Source organism: Abrus precatorius, unplaced genomic scaffold, assembly GCF_003935025.1.
Source record: "Abrus precatorius isolate BTA unplaced genomic scaffold, Abrus_2018 Scaffold11, whole genome shotgun sequence".
NCBI lineage: Eukaryota > Viridiplantae > Streptophyta > Magnoliopsida > Fabales > Fabaceae > Abrus > Abrus precatorius.
The window spans coordinates 3,768,701-3,795,289 of NW_020874303.1; the positions used below are offsets into that span (position 1 = coordinate 3,768,701).

Genomic DNA, 26,589 nt, shown 5'->3' on the forward strand with positions numbered 1-26,589 from the left:
CTATCCCGTTTTATTTATTTATTTTGAACGGATTTTGCCATCTTTATTTTTGGTCAACAAAAGGTTGCAAGAGTTGGACCATCTGAATCACATGTTATGGTTTATTTTACCACGAAATTTAGGTTAGGTGGTAACCAGAAAAGGAAAGAAATTTAGATTAGGTATGCTATCTTACGTACTTTTAGTGTTGCTTTTCGTTGAAATTAAAATTTTATTTCAAGAATCCATGAAAATATTCCATGTGGGTTGTTTTTTTAAAATAAAAACTTAATTTTAATTAAAAATAATACAAAACATTTAAAAAACTGTACATAAATTTTGTCCTATATCATACCCACGTGAACCACCTCAGTTTGTTCGAATTTGATATCATTGAGATGCGTTGGACCTTGGATGAACCCCAACGGGATTTGTCCCATCAATTAACGTAACTTGTGTACTTAATCCTTGTTAATGAAGAGTTTAACCACCTAAAATCCATGAAAATATTCCATGTGGATTTTTTTAAAATAAAAACTTAATTTTAATTAAAAATAATACAAATCATTTAAAAAACTGTACATAAATTTTGTCCTATATCGTACCCCCGTGAACCACCTCAGATTGTTCGAATTTGATGTCATTGAGATACATTGGACCTTGGATGAACCCCAACAGGATTTGTCCCATCAATTAACGTAACTTATGTACTTAATCCTTGTTAATGAAGAGTTTAACCACCTAAATTTTCGTGTAAGAGTAGTCCTATTTGATAACCTATTTTATACAACAAAAGTCATTTAGCTAATGCCAATATCATGGCTGAAAATTAAAACACAACACAAGACAAATAATGAGTATACTATTCAAAAAGAGGGCTAGTGAAACGATAAACATTTATATTATTGATTCACTCTAACTTTACTTCCATATCACCAGTGAATTTTTTAACTTGATTGAATCAAGCAGGGTTACTTCACCATCACCAAACTGTGGAGTTTTAGATACTAATATATATATATATATATATAATTAAAATTTTTTTGTTAACAATAAACATATTATTTTGACAAATAATTTAATTTATGTACAAAACATTAATACATAATATTAGTATATAATCATAAAATTTAAATTAATTAATTTAATTTTTCTTAATTAAAAAATTATAGATACATTTCTTAAATTTTGTCCGATCAAGTGAAGAATATGTAAAATGGGACAAAGGGTGCGCCAATTAACTCGAATCTTAATTTATTACGTCAATTTCGGTTGCATATTTTATAACCTTTTACCACCATACATCTAATAACATATAGTTGTTCTCATTGAAAGAAAATTAAACCTTCAAACACCCAAAGAGCTAATCTTAGCTAAACAATTCTTGAAATTTCAAAGCCGTAGCACTCCCTGCATCTTAAGTAGGATAATTCTTAACATCTATTATTTACCATTCTCATCCTTTATCAGTTATTTCTTGCAAAATTAATTACGCAACCTTCTTAGCCTGTCAAATCAAATATCACTGCGATAACTTCATTCCATCTATACATTCCAAAGATAAGCTCTTCCATCGCCTGCTACTTTCATGCCCAACACCATCTTCCTACCCAACCCACCTTCCATGCCTGGTTTAAAATTACGTAAAATTATCTTTTATAGAATTAATTTCAAATTATTAAATTTAATTAAAAATATTTTTAAAGTATTTAGTTATAATTTTTTTATTTAAATTTGTGTCACGAATAAAGAAATTAATTTTCAATAGTGCTAAATAAACACATTATCTTTTAATGTCCAATAGTTAAATTTTGTTTCAATTATTATTATTTTTCTATCACATTACATTACTATCATATTTATAACTTATTTTTGTTCTTTTTACTATTCTCTAAGTATAGACATCGAATTTAGTGAGGTGGATCATCGAACGTTGATAAGTAAATTATCTCCCTCCCACTTAATTAATTTCCAATTTCTCTTTTAGCCAATTTCATCCATAAAATCAAGAGCTGAAATTATACTAGCTGGTGGCTAGAGAGAAAATTGCAGGGGAGGATCTAAATTAGTGTAAACATTTTAAGAGATGTTTACGAAACATTTTTCTTTAAAAATCTCATACACACGCACCACATGACCCAATTAATAATCCAATCGTTGACTTTTCCCATGCATCACGCATGACCATGAAAACACCTTCAATTCCCCGTTTAAACCCCATGCCACCAAATGCAACGTCCTTCACGAGCTTTGCCACGTGCGGGTTCCCCCCCCCCCCAACACACACAATTACACACGAGTGTCGAAGAATCATATGTGTAGTCCCAACACTCATATAAGACATGTCATAGCCCATAGCCGCATATCTCAATTCGCAAGAAGAAACATCTTAGAACACAAATTACGATGTCTCTTGCAGCTTCCGCACCTGTTGCTTCCACAAAACAAACAGTAGCTGACATCCCTCGACCTTGTGTAAAATTTCCTCCCAGCATTTGGGGTGATGCTTTCCTTCAATATGATTCACAATCATTGGTACTCCATTTATACTCATATATGCAACTTTTACGTACATGCGTTAATATAGTATTGTTACTCTGCTCGTATTTTTTGTGAAATTATTTTAATCTTGGATTAATATAGGTCCTGTATATGGAAGAGATTCACCATAGAAATAGGTAAAAACAATCCATAAGAAGCTCAGCCATTATATATATATATATATATATAAAGAGAGTACAAGTATTTAAATCCAACAGAAAAAGTTCATCCTTTGGCTGGTTCAACAAAATTGAAAACTTCAACAAGTTCATTCTCACTAATGTTTACCAACCCCTCTTGCTGCAATATCAAAGATCCCCTGTCAGCATTCAAAGGTACACCCTTTGAATTAGAGCAAAAATAGCAAAGCCAACAAAACAAGCCTGTAAAAGACAAAGATAAATGAAGGCACTGATTTTAATTGCTGTAATTACCGTTCTATTGCAGTGCAAGAAATAGAAATTTAGTATCCAGATAGATACATATTTTTTTATGTGTCTCAAGCAGCCTAATATATTTTATGAACATCCACTAGCTCCATCTCTCAATCGACAGAGTTTAAATACATTCTTGAATTAATTACATATAGTTTTCATACAGTGAGATTTTCTGTTTATCAAAATTACAAGATAGATCAATGTGGCTTTTCCTCACCAGAAGAACCATCACGATTCAGTGAAAAACAGTATGTGATTTGTACTTGCTTCCGACTAAAACCTTTTAGAGCTAAAATTCAGAGGTGGAGTGTTTACATATAGAACATCATCTATTGTTTGTTTATGGATTTATCTATTTTCTTCTTAGGATGGGAACTTTTCGTTTGATCTTTTTAATTTGCTTCCACTTTTCATGTTTGTGTTTTCTAATTTGACATAGCCTAAGGCAATTAACAAGACAAGAAATGCTCTAAAGGCATAGAAGTAGTCTTTTTGCATACTCATCATACTAAAAAATTCTTCTCACATACCCTGCAGATGTTGTAATCCTTTTAAGTATGTAAGAAAAAATTTGATTGAAAAACTCTCACCCATTTCTAGTAAAATTTTGTTTCAAACTAAAAACATATAATTCGTACTGTTACATCTTATCAGTCTTGGAGTATTCCCTTATATGGAATAAAATTATTTATAATTTATATATTAAAAAAATTAAATGCTATAAACATTTCATTTCTCACAAATAATTTCAGGAAGTCGATGACAATATGAAGCAACAAATGCAAATGCAAATGCAAAATGAAGAAGTGAAGAAGATGTTTCTATCTTCAAGCAATAATAATATCTTACAAAAGCTAAACTTCATTGACTCATTGCAACGTTTAGGTGTCTCTTATCATTTTCAACATGAAATTGATAAATCACTAAAGCAAATTCACAATACATTTACAAATGATAACTCCATCGAAGAAGAAAGTTGCCTTCACTGTCTTGCATTACTATTTCGTTTGCTTAGGCAAGGAGGATATCACATTTCATCAGGTATATGTAGAACTTTGCCTATGATTTTAACATTACCAAGAAAAACTACTAGCAGTTAATCATATTATATACGTTGATTCTTAAAAATCCCATTAAAGCATCATAGCTCATATGACTGGGGGGTGAATATTAACAGAAATATTTAACAAATTCAAGAACAACCAAGGAAACTTCAACGAAAAAGTTGCCAAAGATGTACAAGGAATGTGGAACTTGTTCGAAGCTGCACAACTAAGGGGTCATGGGGAAGATATACTCGATGAAGCACTTGATTTCACATACATTCACCTTAAATCCTTGATCAATCAGTTGAGCCCATCCCTCGCTGCGCAAGTAAGTCATTGCTTAAGTAAACCTCTTCACAAGGAAATTCCTAGGTTGAAGGCAAGGCGTTACATGCCCTTTTATGAAGATGATCCTTCACACAGCAAAGCTCTTCTCAACTTTGCAAAACTAGATTTCAATCTGCAGCAGAAATTGCATCAAAAAGAAGTATGCAATATCACCATGTAAGTACTACAAGTCTATGACCACAAACTGTTTTTCAGAATAAAAAGTTTAAGCATACATTCATATAAATACCTCCATTAAATATTTATTTAATAAATTTTTTATCAAATGAAAGTTTATGTTATAAATTTAATTATAAAATATTTTATATTAGATAAAAATAGTTTATTTTAATAGATCATGTTAAGGAATTTATTAAAATAAATTAAAATGATTATGAGTCATAAACTGTATATTTTCATAACTTTTTCAAACCGTCCTTAAATAGAACACATGAAGTCCAAGAGTCTTACAGTTTCATTTTAGTAAGAAGGTTTTTCTCGTACGAGATGTAGGATTATTCACCAGAATCAATGCTTCCTTTACTGTATTCATTTCTGGTCAATTTGTAATCCATTATCAATATGATATTATTTGTGTTGCAGGTGGTGGAAAAGATCAGACTTTGGAACAAAAGTCCCTTACGCTAGAAATAGGGTGGTTGAGGCTTACTTCTGGCCATTGGCCATGTCCTATGAACCTGAATATAGCGTTGCCAGAACAATAGTGGGAAAATTGGTTGGATGCATCTCTCTTCTAGATGATACATATGATGCCTATGGCACAGTTGAAGAACTTGAAGTCTTCACACAGGCAATCCAGAGGTTGATTTGAATCCAAAAGGATTGACCAATTTTATATTATATTATCATAATGGGAAAGTTAACAAGCTCAAATTCATAACATGATGACTGTTGTTGCCATTGTCCTTCTTCAATCTCATGATTGTTTTATTCTAAAATTTTGGTCCATAATTCTTGTTTTATATATTTGAATTTCAGATGGGATATTAGTTTCATTCAATCTCTTCCAGAGTGTATGAAAGTGGTATTTAGTGCAATTGTAGAACTATGGGATGAAATAGAGTTGGTTACTGCAGAGGGTGGAAAATCAAGCATTGTGTTGAACTGTATTAAAGAAGCAGTAGGCTTCCAATTCCTCTATTTTTAAACTGATTTGCATCATTCACTTGATTAGTTAGTTAATTAAATAATTAGTAATTTGGTTATTTGCAGTTTTCTGACTTGGCAAAAGCCTACTTCGTTGAAGCAAAATGGTGCCATGAGGGCTATATTCCCACATATGATGAGTACAAGGTTAATGGAGCTGTAAGTTCTACATGCCCACTTCAGATAGTAGCGTTTCTTCTTCTGGGAAAATTTTCAACCCAAGAGGTGATTGATTGGATTTTGTCCTATCCAAAAATCATTAAAGCTGTTTCAGTTATTGGCAGATTTGAGGATGACTTATCGTCACATAAGGTACTAATTTGTCTTTTCTCTTTGTTTGACTTTAATTTTGACCAATATACTAATACATTAATTCCTCGTGTTATAACCCTATTGTATGAGCTACTTTATCTTAATTCCATAAACATTGAAAATTACAGGAATGGCATATCTAACAATTTTTTTTTTCATTTGCTTTATTTATAGTTTGAACAACAAAGAGTGCATGTTGCTTCAGCAGTTGAATGTTGCATGAAGCAATATGAGATTTCACAAGAAGAGGCTTCTAAACTCATTCGCAAAGACATTGAAGATTTATGGAAGGTTATAAATGAAGAGTGCCTTGAGTCAAATCACATCCCAAGGCCCGTGCTTGAGTGTATTCTTAATTTGGGGCGTGTAACTGAGTTTACGTATGATAACTTCATGGATAAATACACAAATGCGGAACTACTGAAAGTTCATGTCGTGGATCCAATAAGCATCGAGCAACACGACTAGGACTCTAGGAGAAGCAGTTTCAGTTATAAGTAACTATGTTACACTGTTATTTTACATCTCTTGTGCTTGGTAGGAACACATGCAGGCAATTTCATGAGTAACTAATAATATTGTACTGCTTACTTCTGAAAAATCTATATTACCAGAGTATAGGATATGAGCTGTCATTTTTTTAAATTTGTCCGCATAGAATTGCAGCTGCCACTTGCATTTGAGAACCTAAATAAAAAAAAAGATTGAAACATGTAGGTGTGCAAGTTGGTATATATCCTAAATCAAGTGAAGTGCCTAATGTGTAAGATGTGACACATCGTTAGTCTGTATGTATAATAATCATCTATAGTTTTTCGTTTTTTCATGAAGTGGTAAGTGCCTTTAAAAAGAATAATGCTATATTTAGACTGAATAGAAAATATATAATAAAAAATATACGTAAAATCAAATAGAAAAGATGTGTTGTTTAAATGTATAAAAATAAAAAATTAAATAGCAAAATATCATTTTATTACCGACGGATGTTAGTCCGAGTAAAAAATGGTTCGGTATCGTTTAAGTAAAGTCTCGAATTCGAGATTTTATGTATGTAAAAAATCTTCATATCGTTTAAGTAAGATTTCAAGTTCGAGTTTTTATGTATGCAAAAAATTTTTAATGGTAGACTCACCTACACATCTCGAGTCAAATTCGGATTAAATCGGATGGTAAACCAAAAAAAAAAAAAATCACTCGTTAATAGCGACTTTTGACAATGTTTTGATACTTTTTAAATGTTTTTTTATTATTTTAAAAATTGTTACATGTGGCTTTTGCTTTTTTTTAATTTTTAATGTTTTTTTTAAACTTTATCACTTTTTCATTTTTTTATTTCTAAATTTTTTGTACTTATACAAAAAATTAACAGTTTTTAAATTTCATATTTCTGTAATTTTTAAAAAATATCATATTTCAGTATATATAATTTCTAAATACCATATATAAAAAACTAATTATAGTTTATATGAAAAATATTTTTATATTAACGATAAAAAAATTATTTTAACAAAAATTTTAATTTTATAGTTATATTTTTTATTAATTTATTTATTTTTTAATTCTTATATTATTTAATACAAATAAAATAAATATCACGTCCTTTTTCACACGAAATATATACTGTTTCATGTGAAAACAAAACTTATTATTATGTACTCATGCAATAAAACATTCAAACTCATAAAAATCCATACTTTTTCATTTTTAAATAATTTCCTTACTTTACAAACAAAACATAAGCAAAAAATCTCAATCATTACAAAAAATAAAAAATTACTCAATGACATTAAATATTTCCAAAATTATTAAATTCACCTATTTTAATAATTGAATTTTAAATAATTTTATTTAAATAAATAAATTTTAAAATTACACTGATATGGTAAAGAAACCAATCGTTAACTTTTGAATAAAGAAATAATTTCTTAATTAGAATCTTTATCTCCGGTTTTTCGTTGTCAAATCACTCGCTGAAGCCTATCACTTTAGACTTGAGAGATGAGAGTGGACATTTCAATTTCTTAAACGAAAAATCTGTGACATAAAAATACTACAAGTTGGTGGCATCGGCGGCGGCCACCAAGCATGTGAAGGAGCAGGAGAGGTGCTTCTGTTCAATCCATGTTGCCTTATTTTCTTGTTACTTGTAATTAATTAAGATTGCATACTCTATGCAAATACATTTAGGACACCTTGGTTTAAGTAAATTTTATAGTGAAATTTAATTTAACACATGTTTCAAAACATATTTAGTGAAACTGAAAATTTTCAATTTTAAGAAATAGAATTAATATAAACATAGTTTTAATGTGCATTTAGTTAATTTAATTAAGTTTATTAAATAGGAGTTTAATTGTGAATGAAGGTCGCTTGGTTTATGTGTCTAGAGTCTTACAATTTTTATGGCCTAATGTATATACAGGAATAGATTCAATAATATTAAATATTAAACTTAGTAAAATAGTACATTTAATATCTTTATTAATCTTTAAAATATAAAAGTTAAAATAGTACTCAAAATATTAAATTTTATTATAAAGATACATTTTTTTTTATATGTATGTATAATTTATAATATTAAAATTAAAACAGTTTATTTGCTTTTAAATAAGTGTTGAAAGATTGTATAATTTTGTTGTTTTATAAAGAGAAAAATATTTTATCTTAAACTTGATTATGCAAATTTAGTATATATTTTTATTATAAAGCAGATTGTGAATACCAAAATTTTGATTTAAAAATTTTTAATTTAAAAAAGAATTTGAATTTTAATATTACAAAAGAGGAATAGAAACAAAGAGTTTTAAAAAAAAATAAAAATTTGTTTTAATAAAATAGAAAAAATTCAGAATTAATTCTAAAAAAAAATAAAAAAATAATTAAACTTTTAAACTAATATTATTTTATACATAAAAAGGAAAATTTTTAGATTTTTGGCATTTTATGAAAATCTTAACAATAAAATAGGAGAGAAACCATGAAAAAGGTTTTGAGAATTTTGAGGGGAAGAAGAAAAATAAAAAACTTCGACTCACGGAAGCATTGAGGAAAGCTGATTAATAGCAAAGGTATGGAGTATCTTTTCCTTATTTCACATTAATTTTGTTAGCTGTGTTAATTTGCAGTATTTCACTCATTCATAGATGCACATCACTATCTAACTTGAATAGTGCCTAAGATCTGGTCACCTAATGGACATCATTGAACCAATGCTTTTGTAATATATCATTTTGCAACGTTATGCCCATTTTTGCTAAAACTAATAGTTGGTGACCATTTGCTACTTTGCTTTCAGAATAAAATAAATCCAAGTGTGCTCTGTTAGCAATCATATATTCCCTTTAACTAGTGTTTTAGCAATTATAAATGATTTTATAACATATAATTTCTATTCGCCCCAAATGGTTACCTAAATGCTACAGTATTTGTTTTTCCTTATTACTTTCTTAGGTCTCATCCAACTAACAATTTGTAGTTTTTCATTTAAGACCATAAACTTTATTCTTTACAAAATACAAATAATAATATAGGATAGAATTAGAAGTCTTGCTGTAATTTATGTAAAATTTTACTAGTTTTATTTTATTATTCATACATCTTGTTGTTAATTAGTGTGCTTATTTTTATTATTATTGTTCTTTTTTATGTTAATTTATTTTTTGCATCTTAATCTTTATTTATGATATCTAGCATTATTATTCTTTATTATATTGTATAATTTTAAATATTTAATGATAAACTAATTGCATTTTTAATTAAATGTTAAATAAAAAAATAATAATACAACTGCATCAATTTATGATACTAACGTATAGTTTCTCTATCATAATGTATTATAAATTGATAAAGTCTACGTGTACCTACGTTAACAAGACTTTATGCAATATTAATTTATCATATGTTGTCTTTAATTAATTAACTAACATTTTTAATAATCAATCAAAATGTATTCCCTATAGTCATTATTTATTAATCAATTAATTTAAATAAAAATTATTTTATTAACACAATAATTTATAATGTTAATGTGTAACGACTCTACCTTTACACGTTATAAGTTGTTGGGACCTATGTCTACCAATGTTACCTTAGATTCTATATAACATAAATTTAACAAAAGAAGTTTTAATTTTTTTTATTAAATTCTTTTTCCAATCAATTTAAATATATTTATTCTTTTCATTAAATAAAATTAATTTCATATTTTAAATTTTCTTAAGTCATATTTCTAATTTTGATAAATTAAATAACCAATCATATCTTCATTTTTATTATACAATTTTTTGCAACATCGATGTGTGATTTACGTCGCCTTCGATGTTCAACAAATTATAAGAGATTTATGTATAGCTTACGCTATCTTAAATTTTCTTTCAACATCAATCATAATCAAAAATAAAATTCAAATAATTTGTTTACGAATAAAATATTTTTAACGATTTGCAATATAGTTGTATGATCTTCCTTTACCTTCTATATTATTTCTAATAGAGTACATGTATAACCGCATTATCTTGTATCCTAAACATTATAATTTTATGGAAATAATTTTGATTTCAAATTAAATTTTCTTTTACTAAACTTAATTCTAATTAACTAACTTCGTAATTTTTAGATAGAACTAAGTGATTTTGAGTTCTTTATTGCACTCGAGGATACGTAGGAGCGGAACCAGACTCGTCAAGTCAAAATAATTTTTAAAATAATTTTTTAAGGTATCTATTAACATTTTAATCAATAATTTGTCATCTTTTAAAATAATAATAATAATTATTATTATTATTATTTAGGGGTTAAATAAATATTTTTCAAAATTAAAATAAATTTGCACAATTAATTTAAAGTAAAATTTTTTAAACGGATGTTGTAGGGTGCTAATATTTTTCTCACACGTAAATGACAAATGAACTCATTTTTAGTTTCAAAAATCATTATTTTTAAGTTTTTTCAAGGTTTTCTTAAAATAAAATTTAGTGGTGACTCCTCTGATTTTTTTTTCAAAAAACATTTTTTATTCCTAAAAAATATTTTTCCTTAAACACGTTCTTTGCCGTACCTTTATGACCGTCCGGTTGAGACATAGATAAAAAATAAATATTAATTATTTTTATAAAAAATATATTCTACATTATTAAATAAGATTTATACTTTTTATCTAGCTAAGATTCTAAATTACTTTAAATTAGTCCTGTTTTAAAATTTATTGAAATTTTTTCTCAAAAGGTCTTTTTTTCACTTTACGTTTTTCTTATTAGTGTTTTTCGCTCTCTTAAAACTATGTATTTTCAATAGCTATTTTGAACTATAATTCTCTGATTTGTAGAGATTTAAAAGTTTAGAGTTATTTTTTATGATAATATTCAGTGATAAAAATAAAAAATGCTTATAAATTTTAAAAATTAGTTTATAAAAAATATTACTATAAGTAATATTTAACTTATTAGAAACTGATTTCTAATATTTTTTTGTAATCATTTAAACAATTTATACTCTCACAAAATAATCTTAGTACTTCATTTTATTCATTTAATATAATTTACTTAACTGTGCAACTAATTAATTGTATTTCACAATCCATAAACTTTTAAATAATTTTATCAAATAGAATCTTAATCCCTTCTACTAAATTTAACCCTCACTAGTTAATGACGTTTTTTACTAAGTCAATACTGTAGGAATAAATTGAGTTGAATTTAATTATATAAATTTATAATATCAATTGTGAAGCGGTGGTAAAGTCACTTACTTGTTGTAGATATTGTGAATTATATCGTAAACGATCTACGTGATGTGCAAATTCTTTCGTGAGTGAAAAGTCAAGATCTTCGTTTGCCTAATCACGTTCTTTTAATCCTAGGTTCTCAATGGGGCAAACCTAGAGAGCAGTGGAATGTGTTTCTGTGACGGCAAAGGGAACTTAGCCATTGTATTTATTAACCCTAAGCACTTCCCATCATAAACCTAGAGGTTAGGCCCACACTATATACTACATAAATCAGTGTTAAGTAAACATCATCAAATTGATCACAATATTAGCCCATTTTTTAACAAAATAAAAATCACAATTGATTGTAGCCCATAAATAAATTTTAATGAAAAATTCTAACATTCTCTCACTTGGACAAAATTAATTGTGTAGTTCATGAGTTTTGAAAACTTAAAAAAAATAAAATTTCTTAAGCTAATAACATGTTGTGGCCACAAACATATGATCCCAAGATGCAACACTTAACTAAGACTCCATCCAATAAAATCATACAAATATCAAATCATGGCGGCAATTACATCTCTTATTGACATAACACCTTCTATGGTTACAAATACTGCCAACTTTATCGACTAGTCATCAATGTGGAGTGCAGCGAAAAAATGACATGCCAATATGATCAAACAACCATACTATCATTTTCTACATCAATCCTTAATTTTTCTCGAGTGGTTAAAAGTCAAAGAAATTACATAATTCATTACGAACTTTTATGCCTCAACTCCAACTAGCATCAACCACCGGTATAGTGATCTCAATGACACTAAGCTCAATATTTGGTCATAATACCTCAGCTCCAAATGGCATCAACCACTGGTATAGTGGTCTTAATGATACCGAGCTTAAAATTTGATCATGTCTAAACTTCAATACTGTGTCAATCATAAATACAATGACTCTAACAACACTGAGTTTTATATTTGGCAATTGATATAACAAATATGCTTATATATACAAAGATGTATTATCAATTACTCAAAATAAAATAAAATACATGTCAATCAAACATGAAAGATGTTCAAAATAAAAGGTCCAACATGATAAGAAAATGACATAAGAGATAAACTCCCACTAACTAAGTATATTAAAAGAATTCATAATTTTATGTTCTCAACATATACCTTTTCAAATATAATATGCCTTAATTTCTTAATTGAAGAATCATCTAGCTTATATTGTATATTAATATACTCAATAAATATGTCATTTTTTCTTCGCAAGATTTAACTATCAAATTATTTCCATTTTAAATACTTAGAATCATTAGTAATTTTATTTTATTTTATTGTAAAACACAACATCGTTATAATAATAAGTCTTCAATGGTAAGGCAATAAAAACCACAATATAAAATCTTGTCATCAAGTTTCTTAACCAAACAATATAAGTGTCAACAACATAACAAACAATAAATTTTGTTTATACAATAAAAGCGATAACAGTCAATTTCTTACTCTTTAATCCCCTAATCGTCATAAAGATGTATCGCAAAGTCGATTATTACTACAATACTCTAAATGCTTTGAATATATATATATATCCCACAATCTCTAAATTGTCAACTATCCCTTGCAAGTACTTCATTACTTTCTTACCAATTACTCAACGATGAATCCAAAGAATGTATTCACATGTAGCCAAAATGTAAACTATTACAATAATGTTATGTCTAATTATTTACTCCCATTCACTTAAAAGATGTCTAGATTTAATTCTCTTGATAACAATCAAACTTCACCTATCAAACTTTTCCCACTAAGCTAAAAGTTTCTTTTATTCATGTGTATTTTACTAATTGATTATGGACTTATCCCTCACGCAAAACTAAATCAAGAACAACAATTCCAAAAGAGAATTTCAAGTATTACTTTCATTTGCTATGATACAAATAGTTGACAAAATAATTGTTCCTAAGAAAATTCACTATCAGGATAAAAACAAGAATGCATAAGAATAAATTATAAGACAAGGTATAGCTCAAGATGATAATAAACTATCAATGTGAGGCCAGTAAAATAGTACATTCCCCTTTGGGCAGAATGCACAAACCAAGGTCATTTACCCTGGTCAATTACTCAGATGGGTTAATCCATGAGTATACACTAAACTCAGAAAATTGTCTCATTTGGGCAGACAAATCTCTTAACTCAATGCATTTTCCAATAATTCCATCCATTTTCCACTCTCAACCCAAATATACAATCACCCCCTTTGGGCAGGCAATCATATGCAAGGATCAAAAGTATTTCTCAAATTATAAAATTCTCCATAAATCAATACAAATGGTCTTACTTTGGTGGTAACAACTTGTAGCAATTTATGAAAACTCTTATACAAGAATCAATTATCTCTTGTCTAAAATCATGACTTAGTCAACAAGAAAATACGCATCCAACAATATTCTTATTAGTCATTCATTAATTATCAATTGCATTCTCAATATATTTTATACTCAAGTGGTTATAATCATATATTAAAAAAAATGTTAATAAATCATAACTAAATATTAACAATAATTTTGTTGCATAAAATCAAATAAGAGAATTGAGCACAAGAGCTCTTAGGAACACAATATCTAAGTTGTAGTAGCAGAAACTAAAACTTATAACAATAATAATGATGAATTAATTTTACATCAAATTACGTAATAATGATAATGCATAACTTCAAAATATGTAAGTCCTTATAATGAGGTCAACATAATTACACATTTCCCTTTGGGAAAAATGCGTAAACCACGATTATCAAGGTTAGAACCTCAGATGAGTTACTCAATAAGCATATAATGGTTTTAAGAACCTATCCCTTTGGGCAGACAAATTCTCTAGACCAATGTTGCATTCAATAATTTCATCCATAAATTTCAAAATGAGTTACTCAATGAGTAAATACTAGGTTCAAATTTTATCTACTTTAGGCATTATATCACCTCTAATAGCTACTTCAACAAATCAACTCCTTTGACCACAAAATTTGAATTTCAAAATTTGAAAGATTGCAATAGTAACTCAAAATTTAAAAAAATTGCAATAGAACATGTAATTCAAAATTTGAATTAGTAGCAGTGAAAAACAAAAACGTATAGTAATTTGAATCTGTACAATTGCTATGCAGCAGAAACAATAAAATTCAAGAATCAAATATTATTCAAAATTAACGCACAACATAATAGTAGCATTGGAAACACATCATTATAATACAATAGAAATAAGAAACGCCATAACAAAAGTAGAAGCTCACATACTTTAATAAGTATGTGGCGACGACATCAATATTGCAATTTAAAAATTTGAACACACGACATCAAAATAATGTGTATATATATACAATCATGCAATGACATTACATATCTCCTCAATTATATGTAACTACAAAATATTAACATATAACAATAATAATTAATGCAAGATTAAATATTATTCCATACAAAACAAAATAATATATAATTCACCACAAAATATATAACATAAATTAATAATGTTAGGGTTGGTCGAACATAATCATAGTATCATGTTTGATTCTTTTCAACTTAAATTTTAATTTATTTTGATTATTAACCCATATGGCAGCAAAATATCCATATATGGCAATAAACTCAACATAGCATTGCATCACATAATTCAAAGCAAGCGCTCAGCAATAGCAGTTGCAATTGCTAACGATATTGCATAAATATTAGATCACATAAATCAATTAAAAACAAAATGCGTAGTAATTTGTCGTAGGCAACGGCAGAATAATTCAATTATTAAAAATTAAAATTGAAGCGCTAGTAACAATGGAGAGCTGATTTGCGAAACATAATTAAAAATAAATAAAATTAGCTATGGGAAACACACACATAACGTGATTCATTCAAAATTAAAATGGCCATATGACATTCACATTGAATCAGGTAATTTTAAAATTAAATTATATCAAACAAATACTCATTGAATTACGTAACTCCACAATTAATGTACGTTAAACATATAAACAAAAAAAAAAAATTATTAACGCATATTCAAATAATATTAGAAGCAAATATCAATAGATTTAGAAATGTAACAAGATATCAGCCAAAAAATCAAATATTATAATATATATATTATATTAACGCAATCGACATGTGATTCAAAATTGACCCTTAATGAATACAAACAGCGATTACAAAATTTGATAAGTTATAAAATTGACAAATCAACGATGAATGACAACAACATAACATAATATAATACTTCAAAATTTGCATCACAAGAACGTATCACATATTATGACAGTATGCAGTAGAATACTGAATTCAAAATTTGAAAATTGAAATACATAAATTTTATATGACAATTGACCCAATGGAAGAATATCATAAAATTCAAATTTTGGAAAGCAACATAATACATGTAATTTAAGATGACAACAAGAATAATACATGTAATCCAAAATTACAATAATAATAATAATACAAAAAAAAGGATCAAAATATTTTGAATTCAAAATTTGAAAAATTAACATTACGACAGCGGAAGAATTTGTAACAAACACGATAACAATAACGCAACTATCGGATTAAAAATATGGTATTAGTTGCAATAACAATAACATAAATATCAAATTGAAAACATCATACTATAGTAATGCATCAAATTGAAATTGAAAATAACAAAGGTAATAGCAGTAGCACATAGCAACGCATTAAATTGGAATTAGAGATTTCAAGCAAGTGTAATTGAAAACAATGCTCGCAGCAAAATTGAAATAAGCATATAAAATATTCATATTTAATTGAAAAGCATTGAAATATTAAGTATTACGACGTAGCAATTAATTTATTCAATTCAAGGTATTAAAATATTAAATATTACAATGCAATAACAATGGCATTGAAAAATTCTTTGACGTGAATTTAAATTCATTCATTGAACTCAATTTAGAAATAGCAATAATTCAATTTTAGAAATAAAATTACAATAATATATATTAACGACATAAATGACATAGGCAATAATTCAATATTGAAATAAAAGTTGATATAATTTTAAGAATTGAACATCACCTATTTAAGCAGCAAAAAAATAATACATATTGCGTAATTTAATCTAAATTCAGATTAATTAAAAATTAATAATTGAATTCTAAATCATATAATGATAGGCTCTGATACCAAATGTATGAATAAATTGAGTTGAATCTAATTATATAAATTTAAAATATCAATTGTGAAGCGGTAGTAAAGTCACTTACTTATTGTAGACATTGTGAATTATATCGTAAACGATCTACCTTTGCCTAATCACGCTCTTCTAATCCTAGGTTCTCAATGGAGCAAACCTAGAGAGCAGTGGAATGTGTTTTCGTGACGGCAATAGGGACTTAGCCATTATATTTATTAACCCTAGGCACTTCCCATCATAAACCTAGAGGTTAAGCCCACACTATATCCCACATAGATCAATTTTAAGTGTTAAAAACCTATAAGTAATTGATCACATTATTAATAGGCTTAAACATCGTCAAATGAATCACAATATTAGTCCGTTTTTAACAAAATAAAAATCACAATTGATTGTAACCCATAAATAAATTTTAATGAAAAATTTACTAATAAAGAAATTAATTGTTAATACAATATAAACACTGTTATGATGAAATTATGAATAATTTAACATGTGATGTATAAATAGTACAATTATGCATTGTCTTGGTTTATTTTTGTTTTGAAATTTGGGGATTTGAATATAATTTCAGAAAGGATAAATGATGAGTGGTGATAAGCGTCGAAGACTCTGTCACGGGGTGAGTTGGGAGTTTGATACATAAACTAAACCATTTTTCCATTAAAACAGAAATTAAGATGTCGCTTCCAGCTTCAACGCTTGCTTCTACCCAACATGCAGTGTCTGATCTCAGGCGACCTTGCGTCAATTATGCTCCTTCCATGTGGGGAGATTTTTTCCTTCAATATGCTTCAGAATCTATGGTATTTGCATTTTCTTCATATATACGCTCATTGTTTCACAGATATACATATCTCTATTTTTTTTTTTAACGGTACTTTAATGATGTAAAATTTGCAACATTTTTTTATCTTGCAATCAGTCCTCTAATAAAAATTTATTATTTTTATATGCTTAAAATAAGTTTTTAACTGTACTTCTTTCTTTCTTCAAGTGTTGTATTTCTCTCTTAACAAATATGATAGAGATAAAATTGGGGACTGGAGTGTTTATAAAATAGGAGAACAGAATTGTTATGTTAATCTGAGCTTCTTACTACTGTTGCTGTCAGGATCATAAATAATCTCATACAATTTTATTAATCACAACAGTTACAAATGTAAATTCAACATTTTACCAAATGATCTCTACCAACGGTTAATTGAATGCAACTATGTTTGCAGGAAGTCAATGACAATATGAAGCAGCATGTTCAAATACTAAGAGACGAGGTGAAAAAGATGCTTCAATCACCAATCAATCAAAATATCACACACAAGTTAAACTTCATTGACTCACTCCAACGTTTGGGTGTCTACTATCATTTTCAACGAGAAATTAGCCAAATATTGGAACAAATTCATAACAATTTCACAAAAAATAACGCCATCAGTGAAGATTTCGATCCCCACTCTCTTGCTTTACTCTTTCGTTTGCTTTGGCAACAAGGATATCAAATTTCATCAGGTATGTATAAAGCTACGCCCATGATATTTAAATAAGAAAAATATACTATATACTGGTAGTTACAATATATATATAAATTTTATACTTATTTTTAAATTGTTCATTAAATTACCATTTCTTACCGGCAACAACAATTTTTAATGATGTTAATTAAATTGTCAAAAATTAAAGCTTAACAAAACATTTGTATAAGAATTAAAATTTACTTTATTTAAAATATAAAATTAAATATTTATTTTAACCTAGTAGTTATATATATACGTCAGTAATTATATGTATCTCAAAACTCAAATTCCCTTAAAGAGGTATTATTTCTTATGTTTGATAAATCGAACAGATGTATTTAACAAATTCAAAAATGACCGAGGAAATTTCTATGAAACACTCGCCAACGATGTTCAAGGGTTGCAATGTTGCATGGATACGAGTACTGTACCGGTACCGGGTACGGATACGGGTACGGGATACAGCATTTTAAAAAAAATTAAGATACGGGGTACGTCAATTAAAAAAATATAAAAAATTATATATAAAATAAAAACACACAAATTTTAACATATCATATATTATATAACATAAAAAAGGCATATATTTGTCCACAAAGATAATAAAACATCTTACAATACAAATTACAATACTTAAATTGTTCAACATGACATGATAATACTAAAACATAATTAAGAAAATCAAACTTTAATAGTGTCAATCTCATTATTTCCTTCCCCATCATCAGTAAAAATAACTGTCTCTAGATCTGGTTCATCAAGAGAAAGACTAGTAACTTCAAGAATCCCAACACCTTCAATTGAATCCCATTCATCTCCACCAATATCCTACATTCTAGATTCACCCTCAGAATAATTCTTACTTTTCCTTGAAAGCAGACGAAGATTTGTGTGTACAAATACTAAATCTTCAGCTCTTTTAGGATTAAGCCTATTTCTTTTCAAAGAGTGGATAAAGGAATATGTGCTCCAATTTCTTTCACAATAAGAAGAAGAACATGGTTGTGAAAGAAGCTTCAAGGCTATGGACTGAAGTTTAGGAATTGCAGCTCCATACATAACCCACCATTCTTTTGGTTTTAAGTTCCACCTATCTTGCAAAGAATCAAATTGGCCAAGCTCTTCAGAAGAACTTGAGAATTTAACAAACTCAGTAGTTGCCTCTAACCTTTCCTTCGAAGGCACTTATTTCTCTCTATGCAAACCTCATTATCCTTATGTGGTGGAAGTCGATTTGGAGCTTCCTCAAGCCATTGTCTACAATAATACCTATTATGCAAATTATAAAGTATATAAATAAGTCAATTGGAACTTGAAAAAAAAAGTAAATAAAGTAAAAGGACTAAACTAAATTAATTAAATTTTACCGAGGATTGAGTGAATGAGCCAAACAATGAAGAGGTGTGTAGCTTTTAGTCCATCTATCAATTAAGATGTTATAAACCACATCATAAAAGGATGAATGTTGATTCAACTCCTTACCCTCTTGTTGATATATTGCTAACTTCACTTGCTCAATCATAGAATCCCATTTCTCATAAACTAAGTGAAGACTTGGCTTATCAGTATCACAACAACGAAGCATATCATAAATGGGCTTTGTAAAACTTAGAACATAATCAACTTTATCCCACCAACTATCATTTAAAATTGTTTCTTTCACAACTGTAGCCTTCTCAACATCATCCTCCTTATAGTGAGACCATTCTTCACTAATAACCATAGATTGGAGACCATGCTTAATAGTTCTCAATCTTTTAAACATAATAATGGTTGAGGCAAATCTAGTCTCAGCAATTGCAAGTAGCTTCAAATGCACAAATGCATTAAACATGGCTAGTCTCATAGAATGATTCATTATAAAATTTCTAATAAAATAAGCATCATTAGCAAGATTACAAATCCAACTACACTCACCATAAACAACCTCATTAGTTGGTGTATTTTTTGGTGCACAAATGTTTTTGAGGGCAAGATTTAAAGTGTGTACAACACATGGTGTCCAAAAAATATGAGGATGGATAGATTCAACAATTAATCTAGCTGCCTTGCAAACAGGAGCATTATCAGTAATGACTTGAACAACATTTTGTGGTCCAACCTCATCAATTGTAGACAAAATTAAATTAGCAATGTAATGCTTGTCCTTATATTCACCAGAACCATCAATAGCTTTCAAGAACATAGGTCCCGAGTCTGAAGTAACCTTAAAATGTGAGCCTTTTCTCTTTGCAACATACTAGTCCTTATAGCATTATAAGAAGGAGGAAGAAATCCCGAAATAGAAGTGTTTGCAGCATATGTGAATGCACTAATAAAATGAGGATTTCTGGCAATATTGAATGGTAAACCTGCAGAATAAAACATTCTGGCTATTTCACATGATAAATGGTCTCTTGCCTCATTATTAAATGCCCTTCCTAATGGACTTTCAATTGCTCTTCTTCTCTTGCTCCTATCAGCTATAGGGGGGTTTGAACTTGTAGTTCCAATAGGCAAAGGAACATCCACAAACTTTGATTTTTTACTAGCCTCTCTTTCAAGTTGTTTCATCTCTTGTAAATATTCATCTGTGACAGATAAACAAGTAGCTATCCCATGTCCCCTTTCTTTCAATAAATGAGATTTCACTCTAAAATAAGAACCCTTGTAAGTTCTTTGACAAAAGTTGCAACTCCAACTTGCATTTCCTCTACCATCTTTTTTACTTTGTAGCAAAGTTACATAACCTCAAAGAGGATTTTCACCCTCAATTGATCCCGTGGAAAATTTACTGGATGTCCTAGAACCAGAACCACTACCAGACCCACTACTAGAATATTGTGATTGCATCTGTTACAAAATAAATTAATAAACTTGAATCACTAATTTATTTAATTCAGATCAAGTTTAGTATTCCTAACACATGAGATTAATTAAAAATTTAAAATTTACCTTGGAGCAATTGAGGGTTGACACTGAACAGAGTGGTGTGTGCAGGTTGGAAGGGGTTTGGACGCTGGACACTGCTACGCTGGACGCCGCTCTCGCTGTCGCTGCCGCTGCTGGACACCACCCTGAACGCTGTTGGACACGTTGGTGTTTTGCAGATGGAGGATGCTGCCCTGGACGCCGTTGCTACCGCCACTAAATTGAAGGACGCTGCCCTAAATGCTGCCGGGCGTTAGCTTTTTGCAAATGGAAGACGGGAGCAGTTTTGCAGATGGAGGATGCCGCTGGACACCGTTGCTGTGCCGCTGATGGAGGATGAGAGAAGTCACGATTTGGAGGCTGAAAGTGGAGGGTGAACTGTGCGAAATAAGATTGGGAGAACGGGTTGATTTTGGGCCTAAATAAAACCTAACAAACTTTTCTGGTTTTTTGCAAAAAAATTCTCATTTCCCGTACCCCATTAACGTACTCGAGTACCCGTCGACGTACCCATTATTTTTTGTTTGCAAAAGTGTTTGGGTACGTACCGGGTACGTACCCAGCCGTATCCTATGCGTACCCGTACCCAGTACGTACCCGGTACCGGTACGTTGCAAAAATTGGAGTACCCATACTTCAGAGGTTGGTAGAGGCATACCTTTGGCCGTTGGCCATGTCTTTCGAGCCTCCATGTAGCAATGGAAGAATGTTTGGCGGAAAATTGACTGCTGTTATCTCTCTCGTGGACGATACTTATGATGCTTTTGGCACAGTTCAGGAGCTTGAACTCTTGACAGAAGCAATCCAGAGGTTGATATGCTTCACAAAATATAGCTTATGTAGTTATATATATTATATAGTCAATGGGAGGACTAAAGTAACATGATTAACATTTAGCTCGTGATAAATTTATTTAACACCTTTTTTATTGATTTTCTTTTTCGTTTCAGATGGGATATTAGTCCCATTGGATCTCTTCCACAGTGCATGAAAGTAGTATTTGATACAATTGTAGAATTGTGCGAAGAAATGGAGTTGATAACAGCCGAGAGTGCAAGCTTTGTGGTGCCAAATTTTAAAAAAGCTGTATGATTATATTCCAATTTCTATTTTCTTACTTGAATGCTTTTTTTTATAGATTCAGTTTAGCTGATAAATGTATATTGGTTATTTTGCGGCAGTTTAGTAACTTAATAAAAGGCTACATGGTTGAAGCAAAATGGTGCCATCAGGGTTACATTCCAACATATGATGAGTATATAGTTAATGGGGTTTTAACTTCTACTTTCCCTTTAATGATAACATCATTTATTGGCCTGGGAGAGTTTGCAACAGAACATGTATTCGATTGGATTTTTAGTGATCCAAAAATCATTAAAGCTGTATCAGTTATTGGCAGAGTCTTAGATGACATGGCCTCACATAAGGTACCAATATTTCATTTCTGATTGAAATTTGAGTTTTAATTGGAGATATCCATAACTATTTATTCATTAAATCAGAATATTTATATGAACCTAGATTTGGCTTAATTAACAAAAATTGTCAGTTTTTACACCCCTAATTGAACTTTTGGATTTGCTTTGATTAGTTTGAGCAGCAACGAGTGCATGTTGCCTCAGCTGTGGAATGTTGCATGAAGCAATATGGCATTTCACAAGAAGAGGCCTGTAATCTCATTCACATGGACGTGGAAGATTGCTGGAAGGATATAAATGAAGAGTACCTCAAGCTAAATGATATACCAAAGTTTGTGCTCGATTGTGTAGTTAATTTGGCACGTATGTCTGAGTTTACATATGAAAATCACCAGGATAAATTCACAAATGGGGAATTACTGACAGATTGCGTCTCTTCACTTCTTGTGGATCCCATTTGCATCAAGCAACGCCAGTAGGAGCAACAATTTAACACATTAATAAGTTACACATATTATATCTTGTTAGTAACATTTAGTAGATGTACTATCAAAGTGTTAAGTACTAGCAACTATAAACAAATGTGAGTTGTGAGTAAACTAGGTGGGAAATGAATCTCTACATTAAATGCTCAATGTGTGAGTTGTGACAAGCGATGTTCTTTGTAGTACCAAGACCCTATAAAGTTTGATATGTCTAATGTAAAAATCAGAAGCTGCTTCATTTTAGTTAAGCCTATAAAATTTAACTCAATTATTTTGATAAAATATGTTTGGTTGGAATATATGCCAAATAACTACTAAATGCTCCCGCCAAAAAAAAAATTAAGACACTAGACAAGCAGGCAAGAAACGTGAATAGTTTTATGGAAACCTAATGTGCATAATTCAATTAGTGCTTTTGTTAAAGAGATTAGCCTCACCTTGTTGAACTTCCCATTAAGAATTCCTTCTTTAAATTCTACTTCTCTAAAGGTCTATTCCAGTTCTTAAAATTTAATAGATTTAGAAAGCTATCCGGTGAATATAAAATTTCAGAACAGAAAAATGACAATTGTTTGTTAGCTAAGATGAAAAAAAAGAAAGAAAGGAGTTAAGCAAACGTAATTATAAAGAGTTAAAGATAAAATATACACTTGAAAATATAAAATGTATATAATGCAATCATATTATATCTCTAGAAAGAGTTAGTGATCGCACTGTGTCTTTTTCTTATGCCCTGCTAGGGTTTTTTTGGGCTCCAAGACTCTTTCTTTCGTTTTAGCAAAGTGTGGAGAGGCGTCGCTAGGGTTCTCGCCCTAGGGCCTTTGTGCTTTTATCATTCTCTAAGCCTGAGTCCTCTGTGAAGAAGGGCTTTTTGTGATCTTTCAGTGCTGATTTTTTGCCACTGCTCCAGTGGCTTTTGAAGGATGGAGTGAAGCGAGGTGGAAAAACGATCAAGTGATGGGGTAGATCTAGACGGCCAAAACTCGAAGAAGGTGAAGACTGCTTTGAATGTGTTTTTAGATCCGTTAGAGGGTTATATGCAAGAAGGTCCTGGCCTTGAGGCTCTGACGACTGATCAGATGTTTTTTGTTCATAATCCTAACCTTTCTGAATATTCTTCTTATAAGGACAAGGTGCTAAGGTCTCGTGATATTGATCTTGTTTTAAATGATGATGATATTATAAAATCGATATTGGATGATTTTAATATTGTTCTTAAGTTAGATGAACATGATGAATCTTCTTCTATGCTTTAAAATCTTTGTCCCGATATCAAGATCCCTTTAGAAGATTATGAGGGGTGGTGTAATCCATGGAAATTTACTCTGATAGTTAAGCTCATAGGTAAATTTGTTAGCTATAATTTTCTTAGTTAGAGACTAAATAATATTTAGGGAGAAAACGGGTAGTTAAAAATTCTAGATTTGAATAGTGAGTTCTTCTTAGTTAAATTTGGAAACTTAGATGATTACAAGTTTGCTTTGTTTGATGGCCCATGGTTGATTCTTGACCACTATCTTTTGGTGTAGAGGTGAATGCCTCTCTTTAGGACCAAAGACTATTTCCTTAGAAAAATTGCAGTGTGGGTCAGAATTCATGACATGCTTAAAATAGACCCCTATACCTCTTTACTGTCCAGAGGTAAATTTGCTAGAATTTGTACTGAGATAGACTTTAGGAAGAAATTGGTTCCTGCTTTTAGGGCCCTAGGTCAGGAATTTAAGGTAGAATATGAGGGTTTGTATCTGATTTGCTTTTCCTGTGGTAAGTATGGGCATAGACAAGAACAATGTGTAGATATGACTAGGAATAATCATCCTGATTTAGGAAATGAGGGGACAAATACTAATAACTTACACAAATGTGAGGATAACATTGAGGGTAAGTCAAGACTGAGTAAGGATATGGATTTAGATAACCATGTAAATGGAGATGAGGATCATGAGAGCCAGTTTGGTTCCTGGATGTTAGCTAAGAAACAATTTAGGAAAAAACCCAATTCCTCTTCCTCTACTGGACCTAGTGTTAAAAATGGAAAATCTAAAGACTTAATCTTTGGATCTAGATACAATGTTTTAGATACAAATGTAGAGGATCAATCTCTGGTTCCAGGAGTCAGTCAGGAAAAGATACCTGAAGGTTACCCAAGTAAAGCCCTCGCCTCTAAGGATTTAGCTGCAAATAAGCGGATAGGTAAGTATGTTAATCACATTAAATTAGAAAATCAAGCTAAGAAAGGACCTAGAGGTAAGATTATCTCAAGTGGGGCTAAATTTGGCCCAGAAGAATAAGGTGGTGGCTGTTATGGTAAGACCACCACTACTAGCAATTCCCATGAATTTTGAAATAATGGTTATAGTCAGGATAATATGGCAGATTTAAGACTTATGTCTACTTTTGCAAAAGGCCTTCAGGATAATAAGGATCTAGGGCATAGTATTCAGGATATTATTGGCCTAAATTCTGATTCTTTATGGAGGGGCAGAGACCATCTAGCTCATATCCCTCCTGATAAACCTCCAGATCCTCCCTTGTTAATGGAATTAGATAATTCTAGTAATGATGACAATAAAAAGGCTAATCTTATAGGTATTAAAAGTAGTGTGTTAAGAGCTGCCCAACATCCTGAGGATGTATCAAAATCTTCTTATTAATTCTTAATGAATTGCTTATTTTGGAACTGTAGGGGTGCATGGGGAAAAAACCTTTCTTAGACTTATTAATGATCTCATTAATATTCATAGTCTTGAGTTTGTGGCCTTGTTTGAAACGCGGGTCAACTCTATTAAAGTTGATTCTATCATTAAGAAATTTAACCTAGATAATTTTGTTAAAATGGATGTTGTAGGGTTCTCTAGGGGCATATAGTGCTGCTGAAATTCTAGGAAAATTAAAGTTGACATCTTAGATAAGAACAATTATTTTATTCACTTGAAAATTCAGAATGGTCAGAGTGATTGGGTTCTCTCTGCTGTTTATGTCAGTCCTCAAGAGGGTTTGAGGGCTAAGTGTTGGGAATTGCTTTCTGAATTTAGATCTACTATAAACTATCCCTGGTGCCTTGCATGGGATTTTAATTCCATTCTCTTTAAAAATGAGAAGTCTGGAGGCAGATCTGCTAACCTGAATCTCATGAGACAATTTGCTGATTGCTTTAACTTTTGCAGCCTCCAATATTTGGAATTTAAAAGAAGTCCTTTTACCTGGCAAAGAGGTAATATTAATGAAAGAATAGATAGAGTTGTGGTTAATGACTCTTGGAGGATGCTTTTTCAAAACAGTTCACTCATTCACCTTCCTATACCCAAATATGATCATGTAGCTTTATGGTTGAGAATTAAAAATAAGGATAGCTGGTTTCCTAAGTCTAAATCTTTTAAGTTTCTAACTCCCTGGCTGTTCCATACGGATTTTAATATCCAAGTTAGAAATTTCTGGATTAATTCTCGGTCTTGGGTTGACAATGTTGTTAACTTTACTAGGAATATATCATATTGGAATCATACTGTGTTTGACAACATTTTTAATAGAAAAATGAG

The 26,589-nt window shown here is 30.0% G+C and overlaps 2 protein-coding genes across 2 annotated transcripts; both read left to right on the top strand.

The window, feature by feature from the left end:
• Positions 1 to 2,385: 2,385 nt before the first annotated feature.
• LOC113854954 (probable terpene synthase 2) lies at positions 2,386 to 6,277 on the top strand. Its single transcript, XM_027486314.1, has 7 exons — positions 2,386 to 2,514; positions 3,710 to 3,998; positions 4,135 to 4,507; positions 4,934 to 5,152; positions 5,330 to 5,471; positions 5,564 to 5,809; positions 5,984 to 6,277. The coding sequence occupies exons 1-7, from the start codon at positions 2,386 to 2,388 to the stop codon at positions 6,275 to 6,277; spliced, it is 1,692 nt and encodes a 563-aa protein (XP_027342115.1).
• An 11,085-nt stretch (positions 6,278 to 17,362) lies between these two features.
• On the top strand, positions 17,363 to 23,164 carry LOC113855470 (probable terpene synthase 2). Its single transcript, XM_027487117.1, has 8 exons — positions 17,363 to 17,529; positions 17,950 to 18,232; positions 18,570 to 18,677; positions 21,217 to 21,399; positions 21,711 to 21,957; positions 22,098 to 22,233; positions 22,329 to 22,574; positions 22,739 to 23,164. Exons 1-8 carry the CDS (start codon positions 17,404 to 17,406, stop codon positions 23,042 to 23,044), a joined length of 1,635 nt encoding a protein of 544 aa, XP_027342918.1. The 5' UTR covers positions 17,363 to 17,403; the 3' UTR covers positions 23,045 to 23,164.
• Positions 23,165 to 26,589: the final 3,425 nt, after the last annotated feature.

Coding starts and splice junctions, on each gene's coding strand:
- LOC113855470 (XM_027487117.1), top strand. CDS start 17,404: ATGTCGCTTCCAGCTTCAACGCTTGCTTCTACCCAACATGCAGTGTCT. Junction 22,234..22,328: donor TGCCAAATTTTAAAAAAGCT/GTATGATTATAT, acceptor ATTTTGCGGCAG/TTTAGTAACTTAATAAAAGG. Junction 22,575..22,738: donor ATGACATGGCCTCACATAAG/GTACCAATATTT, acceptor TGCTTTGATTAG/TTTGAGCAGCAACGAGTGCA.
- LOC113854954 (XM_027486314.1), top strand. CDS start 2,386: ATGTCTCTTGCAGCTTCCGCACCTGTTGCTTCCACAAAACAAACAGTA. Junction 2,515..3,709: donor AATATGATTCACAATCATTG/GTACTCCATTTA, acceptor AAATAATTTCAG/GAAGTCGATGACAATATGAA. Junction 5,810..5,983: donor ATGACTTATCGTCACATAAG/GTACTAATTTGT, acceptor CTTTATTTATAG/TTTGAACAACAAAGAGTGCA.